Source organism: Lathyrus oleraceus, chromosome 6, assembly GCF_024323335.1.
Source record: "Lathyrus oleraceus cultivar Zhongwan6 chromosome 6, CAAS_Psat_ZW6_1.0, whole genome shotgun sequence".
In the NCBI taxonomy this organism is placed as follows: Eukaryota; Viridiplantae; Streptophyta; class Magnoliopsida; order Fabales; family Fabaceae; genus Lathyrus; species Lathyrus oleraceus.
In genome coordinates, this window is record NC_066584.1 from 59,558,133 (window position 1) to 59,581,794 (window position 23,662).

General features: G+C 38.0%; 2 protein-coding genes and 2 long non-coding RNA genes across 4 annotated transcripts; 2 read left to right on the forward strand and 2 right to left on the reverse strand.

The window, feature by feature from the left end:
* Positions 1-4,110: 4,110 nt before the first annotated feature.
* Positions 4,111-4,656, forward strand: LOC127094011 (uncharacterized). Its single transcript, XM_051032890.1, has one exon. The coding sequence runs from the start codon at positions 4,111-4,113 to the stop codon at positions 4,654-4,656; it is 546 nt and encodes a 181-aa protein (XP_050888847.1).
* Positions 4,657-12,205: 7,549 nt separating this feature from the next.
* On the reverse strand, positions 12,206-13,857 carry LOC127093797 (uncharacterized). Its single transcript, XR_007792602.1, has 7 exons — positions 13,711-13,857; positions 13,483-13,623; positions 13,251-13,392; positions 13,091-13,176; positions 12,880-12,961; positions 12,671-12,770; positions 12,206-12,507 (listed from the first exon to the last, which is right to left on the reverse strand). It is a non-coding gene; the product is annotated as an uncharacterized LOC127093797 (long non-coding RNA).
* Positions 13,858-16,116: 2,259 nt separating this feature from the next.
* Positions 16,117-16,850, reverse strand: LOC127093798 (uncharacterized). Its single transcript, XR_007792603.1, has 3 exons — positions 16,504-16,850; positions 16,323-16,353; positions 16,117-16,189 (listed from the first exon to the last, which is right to left on the reverse strand). It is a non-coding gene; the product is annotated as an uncharacterized LOC127093798 (long non-coding RNA).
* Positions 16,851-17,299: 449 nt separating this feature from the next.
* On the forward strand, positions 17,300-21,784 carry LOC127094012 (zinc finger BED domain-containing protein RICESLEEPER 2-like). Its single transcript, XM_051032891.1, has 9 exons — positions 17,300-17,616; positions 17,767-18,003; positions 18,408-20,411; positions 20,499-20,639; positions 20,730-20,871; positions 20,946-21,031; positions 21,161-21,242; positions 21,352-21,451; positions 21,616-21,784. Exons 2-4 carry the CDS (start codon positions 17,931-17,933, stop codon positions 20,615-20,617), a joined length of 2,196 nt encoding a protein of 731 aa, XP_050888848.1. The 5' UTR covers positions 17,300-17,616; positions 17,767-17,930; the 3' UTR covers positions 20,618-20,639; positions 20,730-20,871; positions 20,946-21,031; positions 21,161-21,242; positions 21,352-21,451; positions 21,616-21,784.
* The last annotated feature ends 1,878 nt before the right edge of the window (positions 21,785-23,662 follow it).

The following is a 23,662-nucleotide window of genomic DNA, read 5'->3' on the forward strand; positions in this document are numbered from 1 at the left end:
CCGGACCTCCATATACGTGCAAGGTTTTGAAACCATCGAATGGGAAAAACCATATCGAACCAGAGAGAACAGGCAAATACATCGCTAAGACATATACGTTCGACGTGTCTAAATGCGACGAGATCTTTGGTCTATTGGTAATAGACGGACAAATTATCGTCCCTCGGGGTTTAAAAGACCCTCCTCTAGAGCAGAAAAAGAAAAGGGGATTTTGTAAATTTCATAATTTCCTTGGTCACAAAACTCACCAATGTGTTCTTTTCAAGGATTTTGTGCATAAAGCTCTGAAAGAAGGAAGGCTCCAGTTTGGCGAAAGGCCAAAAATGTAGGTGGATTATGACCCTTTGAAGGTGGAAGAAGCACTGTATGCTAATCCTCTAGAGTGCATGATGGTGGAGACTACTGATGGTCTCATTGAGGTTCTCAAAGCAACCTCGTTAGTTGAATCATTTGAAGTAATGATGGTCGAAACTACTGAAGGTTTCGGAGTCAAAGACGAAAGGAGGCCCGAGTTGGCCTATCCCCAGTCTGGCGAAAGTTTGTCAGACTTCCAAAGAAGTGCAAGGAGAAGGGATCAAAGGCTTTGTTATGCCCGAAGTGCAGTGCGGTATTCAACGAGAAAACCTCTGAAAGACTGGAGGCCGACAACAAGGTCGAGAAGGAGGAAAAGCTTGTTGTCCCACGAGTCGTGTTTGACAGGCACGGAGCACCTCGACGGAACTAAGAGTATAGAAGACAATTTCAACGTCCCCGCCCGAAGACATTCATTCCTCCAATTGATGTTCCACAAGAGAAGTGGATAGAATCTGTCAAGCAGAAGGGGGGCAAGAAGCCAAAATGGAGGGTGTCGGAAAAAAAGGCAACGTCTCTAGAGAAGAGGAGAGGTTATGCAAACTCTCTTAACTACAAAGGAAAGAATCTCATGACTAGGACATAGTGGAGAAGCCACCAGTGAAACAAAAAAGTTGGGAAAGTTGTTACCAACCCACAGCCGAAGACTTCGGAGACTGCTAGACAAAAGGAACAGATGTCAAAGGTCAAGAGACTGGCAAAAATGGTGGCCAATCAGACAGTGGCCATGACTGTCGACTCGATGGGAAAAAAGGCAGTGATAGATACTCATAACATGGAATGTTCGTTAGAGATCGAGGGGCAGCCACGAAGCGAGGAAAAATCGAAGGAGGAGGAGCCAGAGTACTCTCCCCAACCAGAGGAAGAAGAGCCTGAATACTCTCCTCAATCTGATGAAGAATTCGACGAGGATATGTACGACGATATCTATGGTGATGATTTCGTCGTAAACTGTGGAATTGTGTCGGTACTACCAGCCGAATACAATATGGTATCTGAAGTTTCTGAAATAGAGGGAGACTTTGTACTAGATGAAACAGAGGGAGGAAAGCCTTTGTGCTACTATGTCATGAACATCAGCGTGGTGGAGTAGCATAAAACAATGTTTGAAAGGCCCAGTCCTGGGATGATGTACCATCTAAAACTATTGTTAATCAGAGCTAAGGTGGATGGAATGGCAGTGAATAAGGTTTTTATCGGCGGAGGTGCTGCAGTCAACCTAATGCCTTATACTCTGTTCAAGAAGATGGGAAAAGTCGATGAAGATCTCCGACAACACAACATGGTCCTCTCAAATTATGAAGGGAAAACCAGCAACATAATGGGGGTGGTTGAGGTCGGCCTCGCGGTGGGCACGATGACACGCTCAACGTTATTCATGGTGATAGATTCAAGAGCCAACTTCAATTTGCTTCTGGGTCGAGAATGGATCCATGGGATAGGGGTAGTTCCCTCAATGGTCCACTAGAGACTTATAATCTGGCGAAAGGACGACATCATAGAGAATATTGAAGTCGACTAAAGCTATTATCGGGTCGATGACAGGGGTTCCAAGAGGTCGTTTGACCAACATTTGGCGAACATATTGCCATGTGATAACGAATCGGGATCCTATACTTCCGTCAATACTGGTCGAGTTCTGAACTTGGACCTTGATCATGGTTTCATTTGGGATAACAAGGAAGACACAGGATCAGAGACAGGAATTCCACCTAAGGGGTGTCCAGCAGTCGACAAAGATGACTGCTGAGTCAGAAATCCTGGCTCGAATTTCGGCCTATTTGGCTGAAAACAAGAGGAAGTCAATTCTAGGAAGGAAGAGACTCTAGAATTTGGCCTATGGGGCCGAAAGTCTAGATGATGGTCTTCTAGACCAGACAACAGCTTCAGAAAGCCGGAGGCTTGATTGTATCTATGACAATGAGCCTTTGGGGTTTGAAAAGAACCTACAAAATGAGGCCTAGAAGATGCAAGCGCAAGATCCCCTCGAAGAGATCGACCTGGGAAATGGAACCACAAAAAGACCAACCTACATAAGTAATAAGGTGGGGTCAGAAATGAAGGCAAAGCTAGTCGAGGTATTGACCAAATACAAGGACTACTTTTCCTGGGATTATAACGAAATTCCAGGTTTGGATCGAAGCGTAGTAGAACATCGACTGCCTATCTAACCTGGGAAGAAGTCGGTGAAGCAACACCCTTGATGGTTTGCTCCGAACGTTACTTCAAAAATCAAGCAAGAAATCGAAAGACTCCTAAAAATTCGTTTCATAAGAACGACAAGGTACGTCGAATGGCTGGCCAACATAGTGCCCACCATCAAGAAAAATGGAACTCTTAAGATTTATACAGATTTCAGAGATCTAAACAACGTCACGCCAAAGGATGAATATTCGATGTCGGTGGCGGAAATGTTGGTCGACTCAGCCGCAGGTTTTGAGTATCTGAGCCTACTTGATGGATACTCCGACTACAATCAGATTCTCATTGTCTAAGAAGATGTCCCCAAGACAGCGTTTCGATGCCCTGGTGCGCTGGGGACATACGAGTGAGTCGTCATGCCGTTTGGTTAAAAAAATGCAGGAGCAACTTAACAAAGGGCCGTGAATGCCATCTTTCATGACTTTATTGAGAAGTTCATGCGGGTATATATCGACGACATCGTGGTGAAATCGTCATCTCAAGAAGGACACCTGGATCACCTTCGACGCTCGTTTGATAGAATGAGGAAATATGGACTGAAAATGAATCCATTGAAGTGTGCTTTCGGGGTACACGCAGGTGACTTCATGGGGTTTGTGGTACACAAACGAGGTATAGAGATCAATCAGAACAAGACGAAGGCGATCTTAGACCTCAAAAGCCCATCTATAAAGAAACAACTCCAGTCTTTGTTGGGGAAAATAAACTTCCTAAGAAGGTTCATCTCGAACCTAAGTGGTAAAACAAAGGTGTTTTCACCACTACTTCAAATTAAGAAGGAAAGTGATTTTCATTGGGGCCCTGAACAACAAGAGGCTTTCGACGCGATCAAGGGGTATCTTTCCAAGCCTCCTATCCTGTTGCCCCCCAGTAGAAATAAAAGTATGAGTTTATATATTGTTGCATCTGACACAATTATAGAGAGCATGTTAGTCCAAGAGGATTGTAATGGTGTCGAAAGGCTTATATATTACCTCAGTAGAATGTTGGTAGATGCTGAAACTAGGTACAATCTCATAGAAAAACTATGTATGTGTTTGTACTTTGCCTGTATGAAATTAAAACAATATATTAAACTAATTTATGTTTATGTTTTGTCTCATTACGATATTATTAAACATATCTTGTTTAAGCATATTCTACATAGTAGAATTGGGAAATGGGCACTGGCGTTGATAAAGCTTTCTCTAACTTTCAAGCCTTTAAAAGCCATGAAAGGCCAGATCGTGGCATATTTTATAGTGGATCATTCCATGGTCAAATCATCTCTGAATGTGGTCGAAATCACACTGTGGCATCCATATTTCGAAGGATCGAGTCACAAAGATGGAACGAGAGTCAGGGTTTTGATATTATCCCCTCAGGTAGGTCCTACAAAGTTTAAGTACTGGATCGATGAGAAGTGTTCCAACAACGAAGCCGAATACGAGGCCTTAACGGCCGGCCTTCAGCTTTTGAAAGAGATGGGAGCTGGTCGAATCGAAGTTGATAATAAAGCAAGTCACACGCGAATATAAGTGCATCAAGGGGAGTCTGCTGAAATATTTTGTGACTGCAATGTGGTTACTAGAACACTTCAAAGTTGCGGACATAAGACATGTGCCCAGAAGTGAGAACCAAGACGCTAACGAGCTGGCCCAAGTCGCTTTGGGGTATAAGATGTCTAAGTCGAAGTTACAAGATATGATCGAGGTTCGAGGAAAAATGGTGTCAAGTATGCCCCCAACAGAAGATGTCCTCAACGAGAACATAAATCACGGTCGGGGGCCCTATGAAGAGTGTCAAGAAACCCATCGAGTCGAAGAGGCATGGGAACATGAAGTTTTTTCTATCAACAATTCATCGCCGACAGATTGGAGAAAGCCAATCATCGACTACTTGGAGAATCCAGTCGGAAGTACTGATAGAAAAACCGAATATAGGGTTTTGAGCTACGTGTGGTCAGGTAACGAATTGCTAAAGAAGACACCAGAAGGGTTACTACTCAAATTCCTGGGAGATTCCGAAGCGTATTTAGTCATCTGCGAAGTACACAGTGGGGCCTGTGGCGCCCACCAGGCAGGCCATAGGATGAAATGGTTGTTGTTTCGACAAGGAGTTTAATGGCCCAACATGTTGAAAGATTGCATCGAGTTTGCTAGAGGATGTCAGGAATGTCAAAGGCACGCGGGTATCCAACATATGTCGGCAAGTGAGTTGCATGTTATTATCAAACCATGGCCTTTTAGGGGATGGGCTTTAGACATCATTGGAGAAATTCGACCGGCTTCATCGAAGCAATAGAAGTTTATCCTAGTCGGGATAGACTATTTCACCAAATGGGTCAAAGTTATCCCTCTGGTAAAGGTGGACCAGAAGGCGGTGATAGAATTCATTCAGAGACATATCGTGTATAGGTTTGGTATCCCAGAGACTATTACAAAAGGTCAAGGGTCAATATTCGTGGGACAAAAGATGCAGGAATTTGTCGGCGAGACAGGTTTCCGATAGGTTTCCGGCTGGTTACCTCTACATCCTACTATGCACAAGCAAATGGCCAAGTAGAAGCAGCCAACAAAGTGATAATAAGTCTGATTAAGAAGCACGTTTGTAAAAAGTCAAAGAATTGGCACAAGACGTTGGACCAAATTCTATGGGCATGTCGAACGTCCCCCAAAGAGGCGACGAATTCGACACCATTTTGACTAACGTTTGGCCACGACGCCATATTGTTGGAGGAGATATGCTTACAGTCCGTCAGAGTCCAGCGTCAGAATGATCTTCAGTCAGAGCAATACTGGAACATGATGTTCGACGAGTTGGCTGATTTAGACGAAGAAAGGTTGGTTGCAGTCGAAATGCTGATCCGGCAAAAAGAATGAGTAGCCAAGACATACAATAGAAGAATAAAGAGAAAAGCCTTTGTTGATAATGATTACGTTTGGAAAGTAATTTTGCCTATGGATCGTCGAGATCGAACCCTAGGTAAGTGGTCACCAAAGTGGGAAGGACCATTTCGAGCAACTCAGACATACAATAACAATGCGTATGAAATCGAAGAACTTGGTGGGGACCAAAGGGTCTTAAGAGTAAATGGAAAATATTTGAAGAAATATAAACCTATGCTACAGGAAATACATATCCAAACATAAGTTTCATTGATTTTTTGAGAAATTGTCCCAGGAAGACATTACAAATATGGTTGACATACCTACAAAAAATTGAAGAAAGATTTAAATGGGGAACCTAGATTTGAAATCCTCAAACGCGGACATCTCGTGCTTAATCCTATTATCCAGAGATATTTTCTTCCCGCGTAGATACTTGATGTCGGCTTCAATCTTGAGGGCTCTCTCCCCATGAGATTTTCCCCTCATGAGCTCACTATCGATTGCCTCCTGCTCAGGGATCCCTTCAACCATCTCCAAAGAAGCCTTCTGCGCTTCTACTTCGGCAATCTTCTTGTGAAGCCCCGCGATTTGAGCTTGGTAATTAGATATTTGCTTATCGAAAACTTCCCGTTGACGGAGACGCTCTTCCTTCTTTTGTTCGAACTCATCAAGCTCCCGTTCACAAGCCTCACTGAAATCCCATTCGATCTTCGCCTCGTTGAGTTTCATGTTTATTTGGAAGTCAACATTTTGTCGGAGGTTCAAGTCCTTGGTGAACTGAGTAAAGAAAGCCTCAAACTCGACAAAGTACTTCACCATTGAGGCTGGAAGGTCGCGAAGGTCCAGAGAGTCGAGAAATTTGAAGATATCACAAATGACCTCCCCATGTTTTCTAAGAGCGTCTAGAAATCCATCGTCGCAGAGTGACGCCTTCAGCTGCTAAAGGATGAAAACAACCTCGGCATGAAGCTTTGAGGAATCATCAACAACAGTTGATGGAGGTGGTGCGTCAGTCGACAATCGACGAATTTGTTGCAGTTTTCTTAGGGCCTTTGCAGGATTCCGGTGTTTGATTAGCCTTATGTCATCCGGGGCTGGAAGGTTGGCCGATGCATTTTCGTCAGCCACACTCGCGTCTGGAGGTGGCGAAGAGGCAGGAGATTGAGAGTTCGTAGGGGAATCATGTTAAAACTCAGCTTGTTGTTGTGGCCTTAAGGCAGTGTCAGTGGGCGGATGTTCGGTCGAATCCTTCGACCTCAATCGGGGAGCCCAATGGTCCTTGAAAAGATACAAGTGTTAGATAACAAAGCAAAAAGAAACCCATGTATGGGGAGAGAAGTGTGAGCAAGTACTTGGAGATCGATAGGAGGCGAAGCAGTATGAGTCCTTTCTAAATCCCGGGGGGTGAAAACCTCTTCGACGTCTTTCTGGATTGTCGGGGAAGCCCTAGGAACCACCTTGGTAGGAGTTTTTTAGGCCGGAGCCTTCTTCCACCGCGTAGGAGTGGGTGGAGTCTTGGGTGGAGCTTTTGACGGAGAGAAAATGTAGGAGTGTTCACTCCCTTCCGAGTCTTCGTCATCCGCCGCAGGCGCCTCTTCAGACACCTGAACATGGAGACATATAAAGAGGTGGTTAAAAAAGTCTTAGCAGAAAAATAGTTTATAAGAAGAATGGGTCATACCTGTGGAGGAGGGGTCGAAGGCACCCGTTGCTTTTTCAGAGGTTTCGCCAAAGGCGGTTCAGCAACCCTCTTTCGACCCTAAGAGCAAAAAACTGTCAGATTGACAGAACACCAAATAAATAAAATTAAGTCAGTCTACAGGTACCTTTTTAGGGGCTTCGTCGATAGCAGGCTTTCGAATTTTTAGGTCGGGAGCAATAACGGATGGAGGTGGAGGTTGTATGTCGACGGCGAGGGTGGAGAGCGCATCGATCATGTTCTGAAGGAACTGGTCGCTGGAAAAGGTGCGATTATAGTAAGAGTTCCACCAATTATCAAACTCAGTGGTTGTCAGGAAAGACTGTTGAAATCGAAAAACTAGAAGTTCATAGCGCTTGTTGGATCGACAGAAACAAAGACAGGCCATATGGTCATCTGCTGATAACGATCGACCAGACCAAATGATGTCGGTATCGTGAGATACCAGGGACCTTGGGACCATCTGGCTTAGGCCAAGTTGACGAGCCACAAGATTCGATTGGTGGCTCATGAAGCCGAATCCCTTCGACCCTGGTTCAATCATGTAGGACAGCAAGGTTGGAGTCAGAAAAACCCTCCATATAACATTCGGTTGTGTTGCATTTTGAGGGGAACTACTAGGAAAGGGATCCTTGAACCATTTAGGGACAAAATTCATGTCAGCAAACAGCGCCATACCTGGAGCTAACTTGTCCGCTTCAATGAACATGTTCATATATTTCATGAATATGCTGGTGTTTGGAGTTTCCTAATAGGTTGTCAGAGCCAATTTGGCCCATTCGATGGCCCGGTCTTCGTTCAGTCGCATAAGACGCTCCGACGTGGTGTATCCCAGCTGATACTCGAAGATAACGTTTAGACAATGTTGTAGGAGCCACATAGGACTCGACAAGTTTAGATATTTGGGGGTGTTGGCGAGGAGTTTCAGCTTCAAGGTTGCCATCCCCAGGGCCTGGTACAGAGATGCCAGCAGAAGTTTGCCCAATGATATTTGTCGACCCTCGTGTATCTGAATTGCCAGGGAAATATAACTCTTGGCTATCTGTAGGGACCCGTGACAGAAGACGTAATAGGAAAGCCACATGGTGAGGAAAGCTATGTGCTCTTCATCATACACTTCGACGATGTTTTTGTTGTGATGTTATTCAATATGATTCTGGAGGCTGGCCTGACCAAAAGTGAAGGTATTCTCGATTGAAAGAGTTGGGTCGAAAGTCTCTCCTAAGGGTGAGAGGCCGATAATTACCGCCACATCGAAGAGAATGGGTGTCAGTGAAGGAGAATTGCGGTCCAAAACGCAGCGGAAATTAAAATTTTCTCTTTTAGAGATCCTTACGAATGGTCATGATCAGTGATAGAATATTTACCTCTTGTGACGATTGAAACCTTTGGTGCAGATCTCTTGTGCCGATCAAAACCTTTGATGCAGATCCACGAAGCGATCACGAACGTTGAATGATGACAACGTCTCTACTCAGTCCACACGAACAGATTCCTTCAATCTCAGTGCTAGCTGGTACGAGTGAAGGCTTTGAGTGAGAGAGAGAGAGAAAACGAAATTAATGCAACCGCTATTTTATGCTTCTGCACAAGGGTTCTATTTATAGAACCACTTGTGTGGGCTTCAAGCTAAAAAGCCCACTTAAGTGTATTTTGGCCCATATCTTATAATATGCCCAAAATCACTTAAGCCCATGGTACCTTACCATATTTCGTATTCTACTCAAGTACACCGTACCTTACGATGTTCTATAATTCACTTAAGGGCACCGTACCTTACGGTATTCCTTAGTTACTCTATCTCTCATCAATCCGTCCTTTGTGTGTGACCCTGTAGGTTTTCATGACGTTGGCAATTATATTAAATCACGCATTTAACATAATAAACAGTGAGCGGTATCTAGCAACACATCACTGCTACCCAAGACACGAAAATGTCATGTGATCTGACAATTCCTTCTGTGATAATACTTATGTGTATAATTACCCTTTTGCCCTTATGTCTATATTGAACACAAGGCATAGACCGTGTCATCCTTGTCCAGTTCAATATTGGGCCCATAGACATTTATCCTGTTATGCAGGATGGGCAAATTCCATCTAGGTCACTCATGTCCCTCAGCATGCTTCGTGGAGTACCCATCAACTGTCTTTATGGTTATCCAGTTACGGACAACGTTGGATCAACAATAAAGCACTCGACTCCACATCTAGGATCCATAGTGGTTTCAGGTCGAAGAGTGGAATACACTATTATCACCATGAGAATAACTTATGACACTTTGCATAACTTTCTATATAGTATTCTCATAGCGGGTCAATCCGGTATAAATATTACTCTTAAGATTCATACCTATGTTTAAGACTCGATAACTCTTTATCCATGATCCATGAGATGTGATCATCAGTCTACAAACATAATAGTCTTAATGCTTTAATGTTATCCCATTTCACACTAAAGCTCGACTACGGATACTTTAAGAATAGTGTCCTTATGTTTAATGTGTTCTCATGATTAAGTCACACTTAATACATTAAACGGACTATCTATTCCAGGGACTTTATTAATCAACCATAATAAAGAAAAAGTCTTTTATTATTCGATACAAGTACCAAAAGTATTGGCCTCTAGGGCTTACACCAACAGTCAGCATCCCACATGGTAGCTGGAAGGTGTTGGTCGAACCCTCCCAAAAGTAAAGGGACACCAACAATATGAAAGGGTTAACGCTATGAGCGTACCTCGATACCTGAATAAGGTCGAAAATCCCAGCACTCATCCACTGGTCTTGACGCTTGCGCTGGACCTTGTTGAGCCATGCCAAGTACTCCTTGTTTCCAGGAGTGGGCATGGAGCGAAAAACTCTAGCTTTTGCCTCCATGAATCTAACATTAAGGTCGACCGATTTGTCGAAGGCAGGAGGCGTAGCGAGTTTATACCCAAGAAAGAAGGGTGCGACCTTTGTTGGGGAAAATTTAGCATCAACAAGGGGGACCGTGGAAAGCCAACAGTTTTTTGTCCACCACGAACGGGATCACCAACTGGTTTTGCCAGTTCTTGAGAGTGCCTTCATCAGATGATGAAGGTTGAGGAATACTTTTCATCCCTTCTTTAGTAGTAAGCTTGAAGGCGATAGGGTTGTGGCCAGTATCATAAGAGACAGTTTCTTTCGCGAGAGTTGAGGAAGCCATTGGGGAAATGAAGCACAGTTTTGAGGTTTTTCGGAAATGCTGTGTAAGAAAGCGTAATGCAGAAGTATGCTTAAGGTTTAAAGCAAGAGGATATGCAAATATGGAAGCAGAAGAATGGGTAAAGAAGGAGAATATTCTATTTATAAGCCAAGTTAGTTGAACAGTCGAGCAGTAATTGATTGACAAGTGGCTGGATAGGGAGTAAATAGAAGAGTTGGTGGGTTTCGGTTGAGATCCCACGACCTAGGGATGTATGTTAATGATGGTTAAGTGTCTTGGAAATCGTGCAGTCGAAAAAAGTCATCATTACGTATTAAGTCATAAGTACTGACAAGATAGCTAGCCGAAATATGGAACGCCAAAAGGCCAGCTTCTTGATCGATTCACTCATGTCGAAGCCAGTCTTTTCAGGGGGCAATTTGTTAGCTAGCAACTTCGGCTAAGGGAAAAGCCATTTTCGACCAGGGGTCTGTCGGAAGCTCCTCGACAAAAAGGTGGACGAGGCTGTCGATCGACGCATACAAGCTTAGGTCGAAGTTGAAAGGTTCTGAATGGAAAATGGGAATATAGGCACGTAAAGAGGTCGTGGGTAGTTATGCGCCAAAATGAGGGAAGTGGGCCGACACGTGGCGCCTCAAGAGGGCTTTGTAACCTCCCGACGGTTATTTTGAACTAGTATTTAAGTCAATTTTAGGTGAGAATTCAAAGGGTGACAATTTGAACACTTACAGTAGGAGTAAAGCTCGAAGTACCAAAGCGTTTCTGAGAAAAAAGTTACTCTCCTCACAAACAATGTATTTTGCCTCCACTTTATAATTACAAGTCATTTAATCTTCGCAAAGTTTATCTTTTGTCTTGTCTCGCTTTATCGTTTATCATCTTTCTTTCAGTACTTTATTGTTTCTACTTTTCATTTTATTTTTATTATTTCCCTGACTCGTCAAGAGTCTCGTTTACACCCTTTCAACCAGTCAGAAACATTGTTTACCAAATAGCCATACACCTAAAACACTAAGTTCGGGACTCCTTAGTCGGTCCTGCAAGTAAACCTCATTAGGAAGGCTAAAGATTGTTGCGCAAAACAACAATAACATGATGCTAGAGCAAATCGACATTGTAATACCCTAAATTTGGTCCACCTTTTTACTATTATACGAGTTTTAGTTGCATTTTATCTTGAATAGTTGTGATAGTCCATTTGATAGTGAAATTTGGCCCACCTCTTTTCACTTTTTATTAAAAAGTATTTTTAAAAAACCATAAAAGTCAAAAAGGTATAATTTTAATTATAACTTTCGTTATTCTATCATTTTATTTTTCCTTTTATGTTTTATTTCATTTTTGGGAATTTTATTTTAACTAAAAACATAAAATTCAAATATTTAGATTCATAGCATAAAATCAAAAAAAAAATCGTTTTGATTAAAAAATTATTCACATTAATTTTTTTTTTCTTTGATTTACTTTTAATTTATAATCAATTCCTACCCTTATCATTTTATTATAAATAACACTGTATTTCTAACAATCTAAAAAAAAACACTAACTCTTACTAGGGGTGGACAAACGGTCGGGTCCGGTCGGTTTCGGGTCCAAAAACCCAAACCAAGATAAACCGTGGATGAAGAAAATAGACCCAATTTTGGTTAATTTAATATCGGTTAAATTCGGTTTCGGTTTGACGGTTTGACGGGTATCTCGGTTGGATTTATACGGGTTGTGTCTATTTAAAATTGCAGCCCAACTACAAGAAAGTTAACTTTTCTTTTAATATTTTAAAATAATTTATTTTCACATAAAATTGACTAGTCAGATTTTTCTATATCTATAACATCATTCATCACAAAGTCATTGAATATAGGATATCATTATATAAAATCAAATCCATATATCAAGCTCAAGGCTATTAATAAATATATTATCAATCACATGTCTAATTATCTTAACATTTAGCATTATAACAACACTATTAATATAGACACAACACATCTAAAGTTATAATTACAATCATCCATAGTGAGTATCAAAGAAGTTTAAAACCATCCAACAAGCAACATGATCAATAATTCATCCAACAAGAAGGACAAATATTGTGATTGTAGTTCTTGAGATAAAGATATAGATAAACCATTATGCATTGTTGAATTGGCATATTTGTTGAATTGGGGTATGTTGAATCTGCATATGCTGAACCTAACAATTTAATACAATAAGGGAAACATGAATAACATTAACACTGATTGTTGCAAAGTACAACCAAAAATAAAGGAACAGCCAAATATTGATGCAGTGGTTTTTGACATAACATTCTTTTAATTCTTATTTCAATTGATTGTTTAATAGAGGAAATAAATACCTTGATATCAACGGAACCTATTGTTTGTACACCAATTAAATCTATTGAGCATTCACTTTCCCATGGTTCAACTCAGCAATGCCTATTCTAGAGCTTGACCCTATAAAGAGGAAAGAGCATGGGAAAATTATAAGGTTCCATTCTTGATAAATCATCATTTAACAATTACATGAAAATTAAATGAAACAATATTTAATTATAACAAGTACCTCAATCACAACTACATGGAAATTTAATGTTGCTTGGAACCGTTACTTACTGTTATAGAGTTTTGTGGCTTTCAATTCACAACTACATGGAAATTAAATGAAACAATATTTTAAAACTACAGGAAAATGTATTAAATGAATTAAGTCAGTTTTGATAAATCATCTATTCACAACCACATGGACAAATCAGTTTTGTTATAAAATAAAGTACCTCTTTGACAAATGAGCAGTCTCATAGTAAGCAAGCCAAACATTTGAAAACAAAATGCCAAATTCCAACAAGCAAAACATCTTAATCTGAAATGAATTTGAATAGATTATAAGTATAATGAATGTTAAATTAAAACTGATATATAGTAATTAAACATTACCTAATTTCATTGAAGCTTGAGTGAGTGCCAAGATTCATCACAGAAAATTTGACCTCCCAAAAAAGGCTTACAAAATATAATTATGTGTTGTGCCAAGATGTACAAGTCATATATGACTCCAAAATATCAAAATGATTTCAAACTGTGGAAAAATAAATAAAAGCAGAATTAGTATAATATAAGTTAAGTATAAAAAAGTAGAAATAATTATGCAAAATAGTCATTATCTTACAAAATTAGAAGCATCATATTTCTCAATCACAACCTATTGGTTGTGTTTGAGTAGAACCTACAGCAGCACCAGTAGCACCTCCAACTGCTGCTCCAGCTCCAGCAGCCCCAATATTTGCGGTTATGAAGCATTGTTGAAATTCTGAAACAATAAAAATGAAAATGTTATAGTTAATGGAAACCAACAAAAATATATAAATAAATAAATATTGAGCAAGAATTTTGGTACCTGATATGATTTCCTCAGTTATCCCAAACTCTTCTATGTAATTGATGTCTTTGAAATATGTACGAGCTGGCTTCAACCAGTTCTGAGTACATATCAGCCCTTCAGCCACTGCTGGACTCAAAGAGCTCCTATAACATTCTAAAACTCTCCCCCGGTGCTAAATGCACTCTCCGAAGCTACGGTTGATACAGGGGTGGCCAAAATTTCTTTCACCATTGCTGCTAGGATTGGGTAACGAGGTTTATTTTGTTTCCACCAAGTTAGAATGGATGATTTGTCATTATCATTTGTACAAGGATCATTCAAGTACCTCTCAAGTTCATTTTTTTTATCAATGGTATCTTTATCCTTCAAATGTTGCTTAAATGCATCAGCCCTTAGAAAATGTGAAGAATTTCTAGGTTGAGCATCAACAACAGATTGATTATCTGATGGACCGGATGACCGAATGGTCACATTAGTTTGGTCATGGGCAGATTTGTACCAGGTGTACAATTTAAACAAATTATCCTTGACATTTTTGGCCATTTTCATAGATTTTTCGGTCCCTTCCCCGTGAACTTGATCAAAAGACCACTCAATATATCTAAACTTATAATGAGGGTCAAAAATCACTCCAAAATAAAGAAATTGATTGATGTTCTTTTCCTCTCCCAATATTTATCGTACTTACGCTTCATCTCATGTCCTACTGAGGCTAAATCAGAGTTCAAGTTCATAGATGCTTCTTGAAGCTCACCAAAAACAGATGATAATTGGTGGTAAGCAGTGTGCAATGACACTTGTTGAGATGAAGAAAATACCTTGGTGGCTTCATAGAAAATTTTCAAAAATTTCACAAAGGCCCTAGCCTTTTCCCAATCAGTATAGCAAGGAGGACCATGACGTCCAAACCATTCCACATACCCTACATCTTCTCCTTCTAATTTTTCAAATGCTGTTTGGAACTTCTCAGCAGCATCCAACATCATGTATGTCGAGTTCCACCTCGTGGAAACATCGAGACATAGATGTTTCCTACAAGTAATCCTAGAAAATTCAACACACTCTTTGAATTTCAATGCCCTTTGTGGTGAAGATCTCACAAATCTCACAGCATTACGAATGCTTGACACAGATGAATCTTGTTCTTTCAATCCATCATTAACAATTAAATTCAAAATATGTGCGCAGCAGCGCATATGAAAAAAATCAGCTTCACCCATTAATCCATTCTTGATATGAACCCTTTTCTTTAAATATGCTACAGCTACATCGTTGGACGATGCGTTGTCAACAGTGATTGTAGACACATTTCTAAGACCCCATTCCCTCAATACATCCTCAAGTTTTCTACCAATGGTCTCCCCTTTGTGATTAGGAACTAAACTAAAGCTAATGATTCTTTTTTGGTAGTTCCAATCATTGTCAACAAAGTGAGCTGTAACTGTTATATAGCTAAGGTTTTGAATGGAAGTCCAACAATCTGTAGTAAGTGCTACCCTGCTGCAATCAGACCTAAAATAAGCTTTCAATCGCAACTTCTCATCTAGATACAACTGAAAACAATCCCTAGCAACTGTCCTCCTAGATGGGATAGTCAAAAGTGGTTCTAATTGATTACATAAGAATATAAAACCCTCACCATCAACTACTCTAAATGGGTGTTCATCAAGGATAACAAACAGAGTTATTGCCTTTCTACAAGCTTCTTTATCAAACTTTGGGCTAACAGAAATCAAGCCACCACTACCAAAAGCAAGGTTGGTTTGTTTCAGGTCATTTTCTAGGTAAGGATTTTTGTAACAAATTTTGGAGTGGGCGAGCATGTTAGACGTTCCGTGTGATTTAGGATCACATCAATATCGTTTATGGCAATGCTTACAGGCAGCAGTTCGTTCCACAACATCAGTTAATTCGATAAAATGGTCCCAACATGAAGATTTTTTCTTGGGACCATCCGCATTAGGCCTCCTTCTCTTTCTACTATGGTCAATAGGAGGGATAAGAGCCTCAGTTGCAGCTGCAAACGATTAATAAAGCATACAAAAATACACTTAGTAAAACAAAAACATTTACATAAAAAAGAACACTAGTTAATAAATTATTTATTTTTCACATACTGTATCTACTAATGAGCATGAAAGAAACACTAGTAATAAGTAGTATTAGATTATTAAAAGGAATACTAGTTATATATTTGTTTGTTCACATACTGTACAAACACAAAATCAGGTTAAAAGGAATACTAGTAGTTTTAAAATATTGTATTAGATTATTAAAAGGAATACTGTATTATATATTTGTTAATTCATATCAGGTTTTTCAAAACACAAAATAAAATTAACATTTGAAAACTTCTAATAGCCTAACCAATATTTCACATTCAAACAACATAGGCAAAAAATAGAGTTAATTAACACTTATTGTCTTGTTGTTCTTGCTCCATAATTTCCAACCCAACTGGTGGTACTTCTCTACTACTATCTCCTTGCTCCATCTTTCCAATTTCCAGTCCATATAATAAAACATGTCAAAACAAAATCCAACAAAATAATTAATACAAATAAATCAAGAATCAGAGAGATAACATTAGCTATTAAATCAAGAATCAAACAGAAAAGTAACATTACCTGATTAGAGTTTTTTAGAAGAATCAGAGATCTAACATGTCAAAACAAATAAATAATGTTAGTTTATAACTTTGAAACATTAAAACTCAAATATTCATATGAAAACTCATGAACAAAGTAAAACCCTAAATATATAGAAGAAACAAAAGACTGAAAAAATAGAAGAAGAAAACGAAAATACCTTAAAGAAGATGATGAAGAAGAGTTCAGTGAACAATATACACGGTTTAGAAGAAGGATCTATGCCATATTAAGGTTTTTGCAGCGGCGACGGTGGATTAGGGTTTGAGAAGATGAACAGTTCTTGAAGAGAAAGTGAGAGAGCGTGAGATGAGAAAAGTGAGGAAATGTGTGTTTTGCTGAGTCTGAATGGAAAAAGGCTAGGGCCTTTGTGAAATTGCCAGCATGTAAAATTGTGAATTAAACCGGTTCGGTTCGGTTTTAAATGGTTCATATATATAGGTCCGAACCGGTCCAATGCTACCCATATTAAACTGTTTGGACCAACCGATTAAACCGTTTAACCGACCCAGCCCAATCCCTTTTCATTTTTTTTTCCGGTTATGCCGGTTCCGGATCGGGCTTGGACCGTTTGTCCAGCCCTAACTCTTACTAACCCACTCATACACTAACTATCATAACAAAAAAAAAACCAATATCTCAGAAATCTTACACAGTAAAATACTTCTTTTATCCATACCATTACCAAAACTATACTATGAACACATACAAATTTCAAAAAGTTAATTCTCACTAAAAAAAAAAATTCTCAAAAGTCAAAATTTTGGTCAAATTGTTTATACTCCCTACATCACGTTTTTTTCTTAAGAAAAAAACACCACCACCACCCTCTAAATCCACCATTAACATTAGGGCTGGACAAACGGTCCAAGCCCGATCCGGAACCGGCATAACCGGAAAAAAAAATGAAAAGGGATTGGGCTGGGTCGGTTAAACGGTTTAATCGGTTGGTCCAAACAGTTTAATATGGGTAGCATTGGACCGGTTCGGACCTATATATATGAACCATTTAAAACCGAACCGAACCGGTTTAATTCACAATTTTACATGCTGGCAATTTCACAAAGGCCCTAGCCTTTTTCCATTCAGACTCAGCAAAACACACATTTCCTCACTTTTCTCATCTCACGCTCTCTCACTTTCTCTTCAAGAACTGTTCATCTTCTCAAACCCTAATCCACCGTCGCCGCTGCAAAAACCTTAATATGGCATAGATCCTTCTTCTAAACCGTGTATATTGTTCACTGAACTCTTCTTCATCATCTTCTTTAAGGTATTTTCGTTTTCTTCTTCTATTTTTTCAGTCTTTTGTTTCTTCTATATATTTAGGGTTTTACTTTGTTCATGAGTTTTCATATGAATATTTGAGTTTTAATGTTTCAAAGTTATAAACTAACATTATTTATTTGTTTTGACATGTTAGATCTCTGATTCTTCTAAAAAACTCTAATCAGGTAATGTTACTTTTCTGTTTGATTCTTGATTTAATAGCTAATGTTATCTCTCTGATTCTTGATTTATTTGTATTAATTATTTTGTTGGATTTTGTTTTGACATGTTTTATTATATGGACTGGAAATTGGAAAGATGGAGCAAGGAGATAGTAGTAGAGAAGTACCACCAGTTGGGTTGGAAATTATGGAGCAAGAACAACAAGACAGTAAGTGTTAATTAACTCTATTTTTTGCCTATGTTGTTTGAATGTGAAATATTGGTTAGGCTATTAGAAGTTTTCAAATGTTAATTTTATTTTGTGTTTTGAAAAACCTGATATGAATTAACAAATATATAATACAGTATTCCTTTTAATAATCTAATACAATATTTTAAAACTACTAGTATTCCTTTTAACCTGATTTTGTGTTTGTACAGTATGTGAACAAACAAATATATAACTAGTATTCCTTTTAATAATCTAATACTACTTATTACTAGTGTTTCTTTCATGCTCATTAGTAGATACAGTATGTGAAAAATAACTAATTTATTAACTAGTGTTCTTTTTTATGTAAATGTTTTTGTTTTACTAAGTGTATTTTTGTATGCTTTATTAATCGTTTGCAGCTGCAACTGAGGCTCTTATCCCTCCTATTGACCATAGTAGAAAGAGAAGGAGGCCTAATGCGGATGGTCCCAAGAAAAAATCTTCATGTTGGGACCATTTTATCGAATTAACTGATGTTGTGGAACGAACTGCTGCCTGTAAGCATTGCCATAAACGATATAGATGTGATCCTAAATCACACGGAACGTCTAACATGCTCGCCCACTCCAAAATTTGTTACAAAAATCCTTACCTAGAAAATGACCTGAAACAAACCAACCTTGCTTTTGGTAGTGGTGGCTTGATTTCTGTTAGCCCAAAGTTTGATAAAGAAGCTTGTAGAAAGGCAATAACTCTGTTTGTTATCCTTGATGAACACCCATTTAGAGTAGTTGATGGTGAGGGTTTTATATTCTTATGTAATCAATTAGAACCACTTTTGACTATCCCATCTAGGAGGACAGTTGCTAGGGATTGTTTTCAGTTGTATCTAGATGAGAAGTTGCGATTGAAAGCTTATTTTAGGTCTGATTGCAGCAGGGTAGCACTTACTACAAATTGTTGGACTTCCATTCAAAACCTTAGCTATATAACAGTTACAGCTCACTTTGTTGACAATGATTGGAACTACCAAAAAAGAATCATTAGCTTTAGTTTAGTTCCTAATCACAAAGGGGAGACCATTGGTAGAAAACTTGAGGATGTATTGAGGGAATGGGGTCTTAGAAATGTGTCTACAATCACTGTTGACAACGCATCGTCCAACGATGTAGCTGTAGCATATTTAAAGAAAAGGGTTCATATCAAGAATGGATTAATGGGTGAAGCTGATTTTTTTCATATGCGCTGCTGCGCACATATTTTGAATTTAATTGTTAATGATGGATTGAAAGAACAAGATTCATCTGTGTCAAGCATTCGTAATGCTGTGAGATTTGTGAGATCTTCACCACAAAGGGCATTGAAATTCAAAGAGTGTGTTGAATTTTCTAGGATTACTTGTAGGAAACATCTATGTCTCGATGTTTCCACGAGGTGGAACTCGACATACATGATGTTGGATGCTGCTGAGAAGTTCCAAACAGCATTTGAAAAATTAGAAGGAGAAGATGTAGGGTATGTGGAATGGTTTGGACGTCATGGTCCTCCTTGCTATACTGATTGGGAAAAGGCTAGGGCCTTTGTGAAATTTTTGAAAATTTTCTATGAAGCCACCAAGGTATTTTCTTCATCTCAACAAGTGTCATTGCACACTGCTTACCACCAATTATCATCTGTTTTTGGTGAGCTTCAAGAAGCATCTATGAACTTGAACTCTGATTTAGCCTCAGTAGGACATGAGATGAAGCGTAAGTACGATAAATATTGGGGAGAGGAAAAGAACATCAATCAATTTCTTTATTTTGGAGTGATTTTTGACCCTCATTATAAGTTTAGATATATTGAGTGGTCTTTTGATCAAGTTCACGGGGAAGGGACCGAAAAATCTATGAAAATGGCCAAAAATGTCAAGGATAATTTGTTTAAATTGTACACCTGGTACAAATCTGCCCATGACCAAACTAATGTGACCATTCGGTCATCCGGTCCATCAGATAATCAATCTGTTGTTGATGCTCAACCTAGAAATTCTTCACATTTTCTAAGGGCTGATGCATTTAAGCAACATTTGAAGGATAAAGATACCATTGATAAAAAAAATGAACTTGAGAGGTACTTGAATGATCCTTGTACAAATGATAATGACAAATCATCCATTCTAACTTGGTGGAAACAAAATAAACCTCGTTACCCAATCCTAGCAGCAATGGTGAAAGAAATTTTGGCCACCCCTGTATCAACCGTAGCTTCGGAGAGTGCATTTAGCACCGGGGGGAGAGTTTTAGAATGTTATAGGAGCTCTTTGAGTCCAGCAGTGGCTGAAGGGTTGATATGTACTCAGAACTGGTTGAAGCCAGCTCGTACATATTTCAAAGACATCAATTACATAGAAGAGTTTGGGATAACTGAGGAAATCATATCAGGTACCAAAATTCTTGCTCAATATTTATTTATTTATATATTTTTGTTGGTTTCCATTAACTATAACATTTTCATTTTTATTGTTTCAGAATTTCAACAATGCTTCATAACCGCAAATATTGGGGCTGCTGGAGCTGGAGCAGCAGTTGGAGGTGCTACTGGTGCTGCTGTAGGTTCTACTCAAACACAACCAATAGGTTGTGATTGAGAAATATGATGCTTCTAATTTTGTAAGATAATGACTATTTTGCATAATTATTTCTACTTTTTTATACTTAACTTATATTATACTAATTCTGCTTTTATTTATTTTTCCACAGTTTGAAATCATTTTGATATTTTGGAGTCATATATGACTTGTACATCTTGGCACAACACATAATTATATTTTGTAAGCCTTTTTTGGGAGGTCAAATTTTCTGTGATGAATCTTGGCACTCACTCAAGCTTCAATGAAATTAGGTAATGTTTAATTACTATATATCAGTTTTAATTTAACATTCATTATACTTATAATCTATTCAAATTCATTTCAGATTAAGATGTTTTGCTTGTTGGAATTTGGCATTTTGTTTTCAAATGTTTGGCTTGCTTACTATGAGACTGCTCATTTGTCAAAGAGGTACTTTATTTTATAACAAAACTGATTTGTCCATGTGGTTGTGAATAGATGATTTATCAAAACTGACTTAATTCATTTAATACATTTTCCTGTAGTTTTAAAATATTGTTTCATTTAATTTCCATGTAGTTGTGAATTGAAAGCCACAAAACTCTATAACAGTAAGTAACGGTTCCAAGCAACATTAAATTTCCATGTAGTTGTGATTGAGGTACTTGTTATAATTAAATATTGTTTCATTTAATTTTCATGTAATTGTTAAATGATGATTTATCAAGAATGGAACCTTATAATTTTCCCATGCTCTTTCCTCTTTATAGGGTCAAGCTCTAGAATAGGCATTGCTGAGTTGAACCATGGGAAAGTGAATGCTCAATAGATTTAATTGGTGTACAAACAATAGGTTCCGTTGATATCAAGGTATTTATTTCCTCTATTAAACAATCAATTGAAATAAGAATTAAAAGAATGTTATGTCAAAAACCACTGCATCAATATTTTGGCTGTTCCTTTATTTTTGGTTGTACTTTGCAACAATCAGTGTTAATGTTATTCATGTTTCCCTTATTGTATTAAATTGTTAGGTTCAGCATATGCAGATTCAACATACCCCAATTCAACAAATATGCCAATTCAACAATGCATAATGGTTTATCTATATCTTTATCTCAAGAACTACAATCACAATATTTGTCCTTCTTGTTGGATGAATTATTGATCATGTTGCTTGTTGGATGGTTTTAAACTTCTTTGATACTCCCTATGGATGATTGTAATTATAACTTTAGATGTGTTGTGTCTATATTAATAGTGTTGTTATAATGCTAAATGTTAAGATAATTAGACATGTGATTGATAATATATTTATTAATAGCCTTGAGCTTGATATATGGATTTGATTTTATATAATGATATCCTATATTCAATGACTTTGTGATGAATGATGTTATAGATATAGAAAAATCTGACTAGTCAATTTTATGTGAAAATAAATTATTTTAAAATATTAAAAGAAAAGTTAACTTTCTTGTAGTTGGGCTGCAATTTTAAATAGGCACAACCCGTATAAATCCAACCGAGATACCCGTCAAACCGTCAAACCGAAACCGAATTTAACCGATATTAAATTAACCAAAATTGGGTCTATTTTCTTCATCCACGGTTTATCTTGGTTTGGGTTTTTGGACCCGAAACCGACCGGACCCGACCGTTTGTCCACCCCTAATTAACATAACCACACCATTTTTTTCTCTCTCATCATTTTCTACTATTAACCATAACCAATTTCTTCCACCTCTCACCACTACCCCAAATTTCAAAACACAAATCTTCACTCAACATCTTTATCTTTGTCATCATCATAATCCCTTTTACATAGAAACACAAACCAACAATCATTAAAACAACAACAATCACAACACCAATATTCAAAAACAAAAACACTATATAAACCAAATCAACAAGAAAAAATAACTTCATTAACTTCAATCATAGACTGCAACATCAAGAACACCATACATTCAAAACTGAAACAAATAAAAAAAAAGCAGGGAAGAAGATCTTTGCAGCCTCCGAAATATCAAATCGCGACAACCAATCGGCACCGATCTGCAACACCGTCGCCACCGATCCAGACCGGCGAGCGCCGCGGCCAACACCACGGATCCCCTCCGCACCGCTTTCGCGCATAACCGCCGATTCAGCCGACGACACCATCACGTGAAACTCCACCGCCACCACCAACCGCAGCCGCTACTTCTGGTAAATCACGCCTTCCCTCCTTTCTGTGTATATGATTTGGGTTGTTGGAGAATTTGAAAATTAAGCGGGATTGGGTTTCATTCACATTTGTTGCGTTTTCATTACAAACAAGAAGAAAATTTATAATGTGCATTTGTTATTTTTTATTTATTTATTATTAAATAGGACACATGTCATCGGTTTATTGGGGGTGGAAAAATGTTGAAAAACCAAAATTTTACTCCCGGACATGGAAACAAAGAAGGTCGGTGCCCTTTTTTATGACTATAATAATTTTTTTAATTAATTTTAAAGAAAAAAAATATCACCGACAATGTAAAATATTTTTACACTATCGGTCAATCAATAAAATTTGTGTATCCCATTATATGATAATTTTATTTTTAAAATAATGTTATGATTTAACAATATAAAATATTTCAGTGTAATATTTTTTTACTCCGAGACTACCTTTAACCTTTTAATTTTATTATTATGGTTCATTATTTTATTTATAGTTAGGATTAGGTTTTTATAAAATGGGCCTTGTGCCTCTTCCTTTTCTATTCATACTCTATTTATTTTTTAGCACCTCTTACAATTTTTAAATTGTCTTTTTTGATTTAATTTCTAACTTGGGTTGTTAATCTAGTTTTAATTTTAAAGTAATTCTTAATTTAATTATCCTAATTAGTTTATTGTGCTTATATTGTTAATCTTAGATTTTAATTGTTTAGTTAAATTAGTCAAATTTATAACTTAATTTCTCTAATTCAATTATCTTAGTTAATGCATTTAAATATTTACTTTGAATTTAATTATGTTAGTCATTCTATAAAAATATATATAAAAAATTAAATATGTTAAAAATCTCCTTGTTTTCAGTTAAAT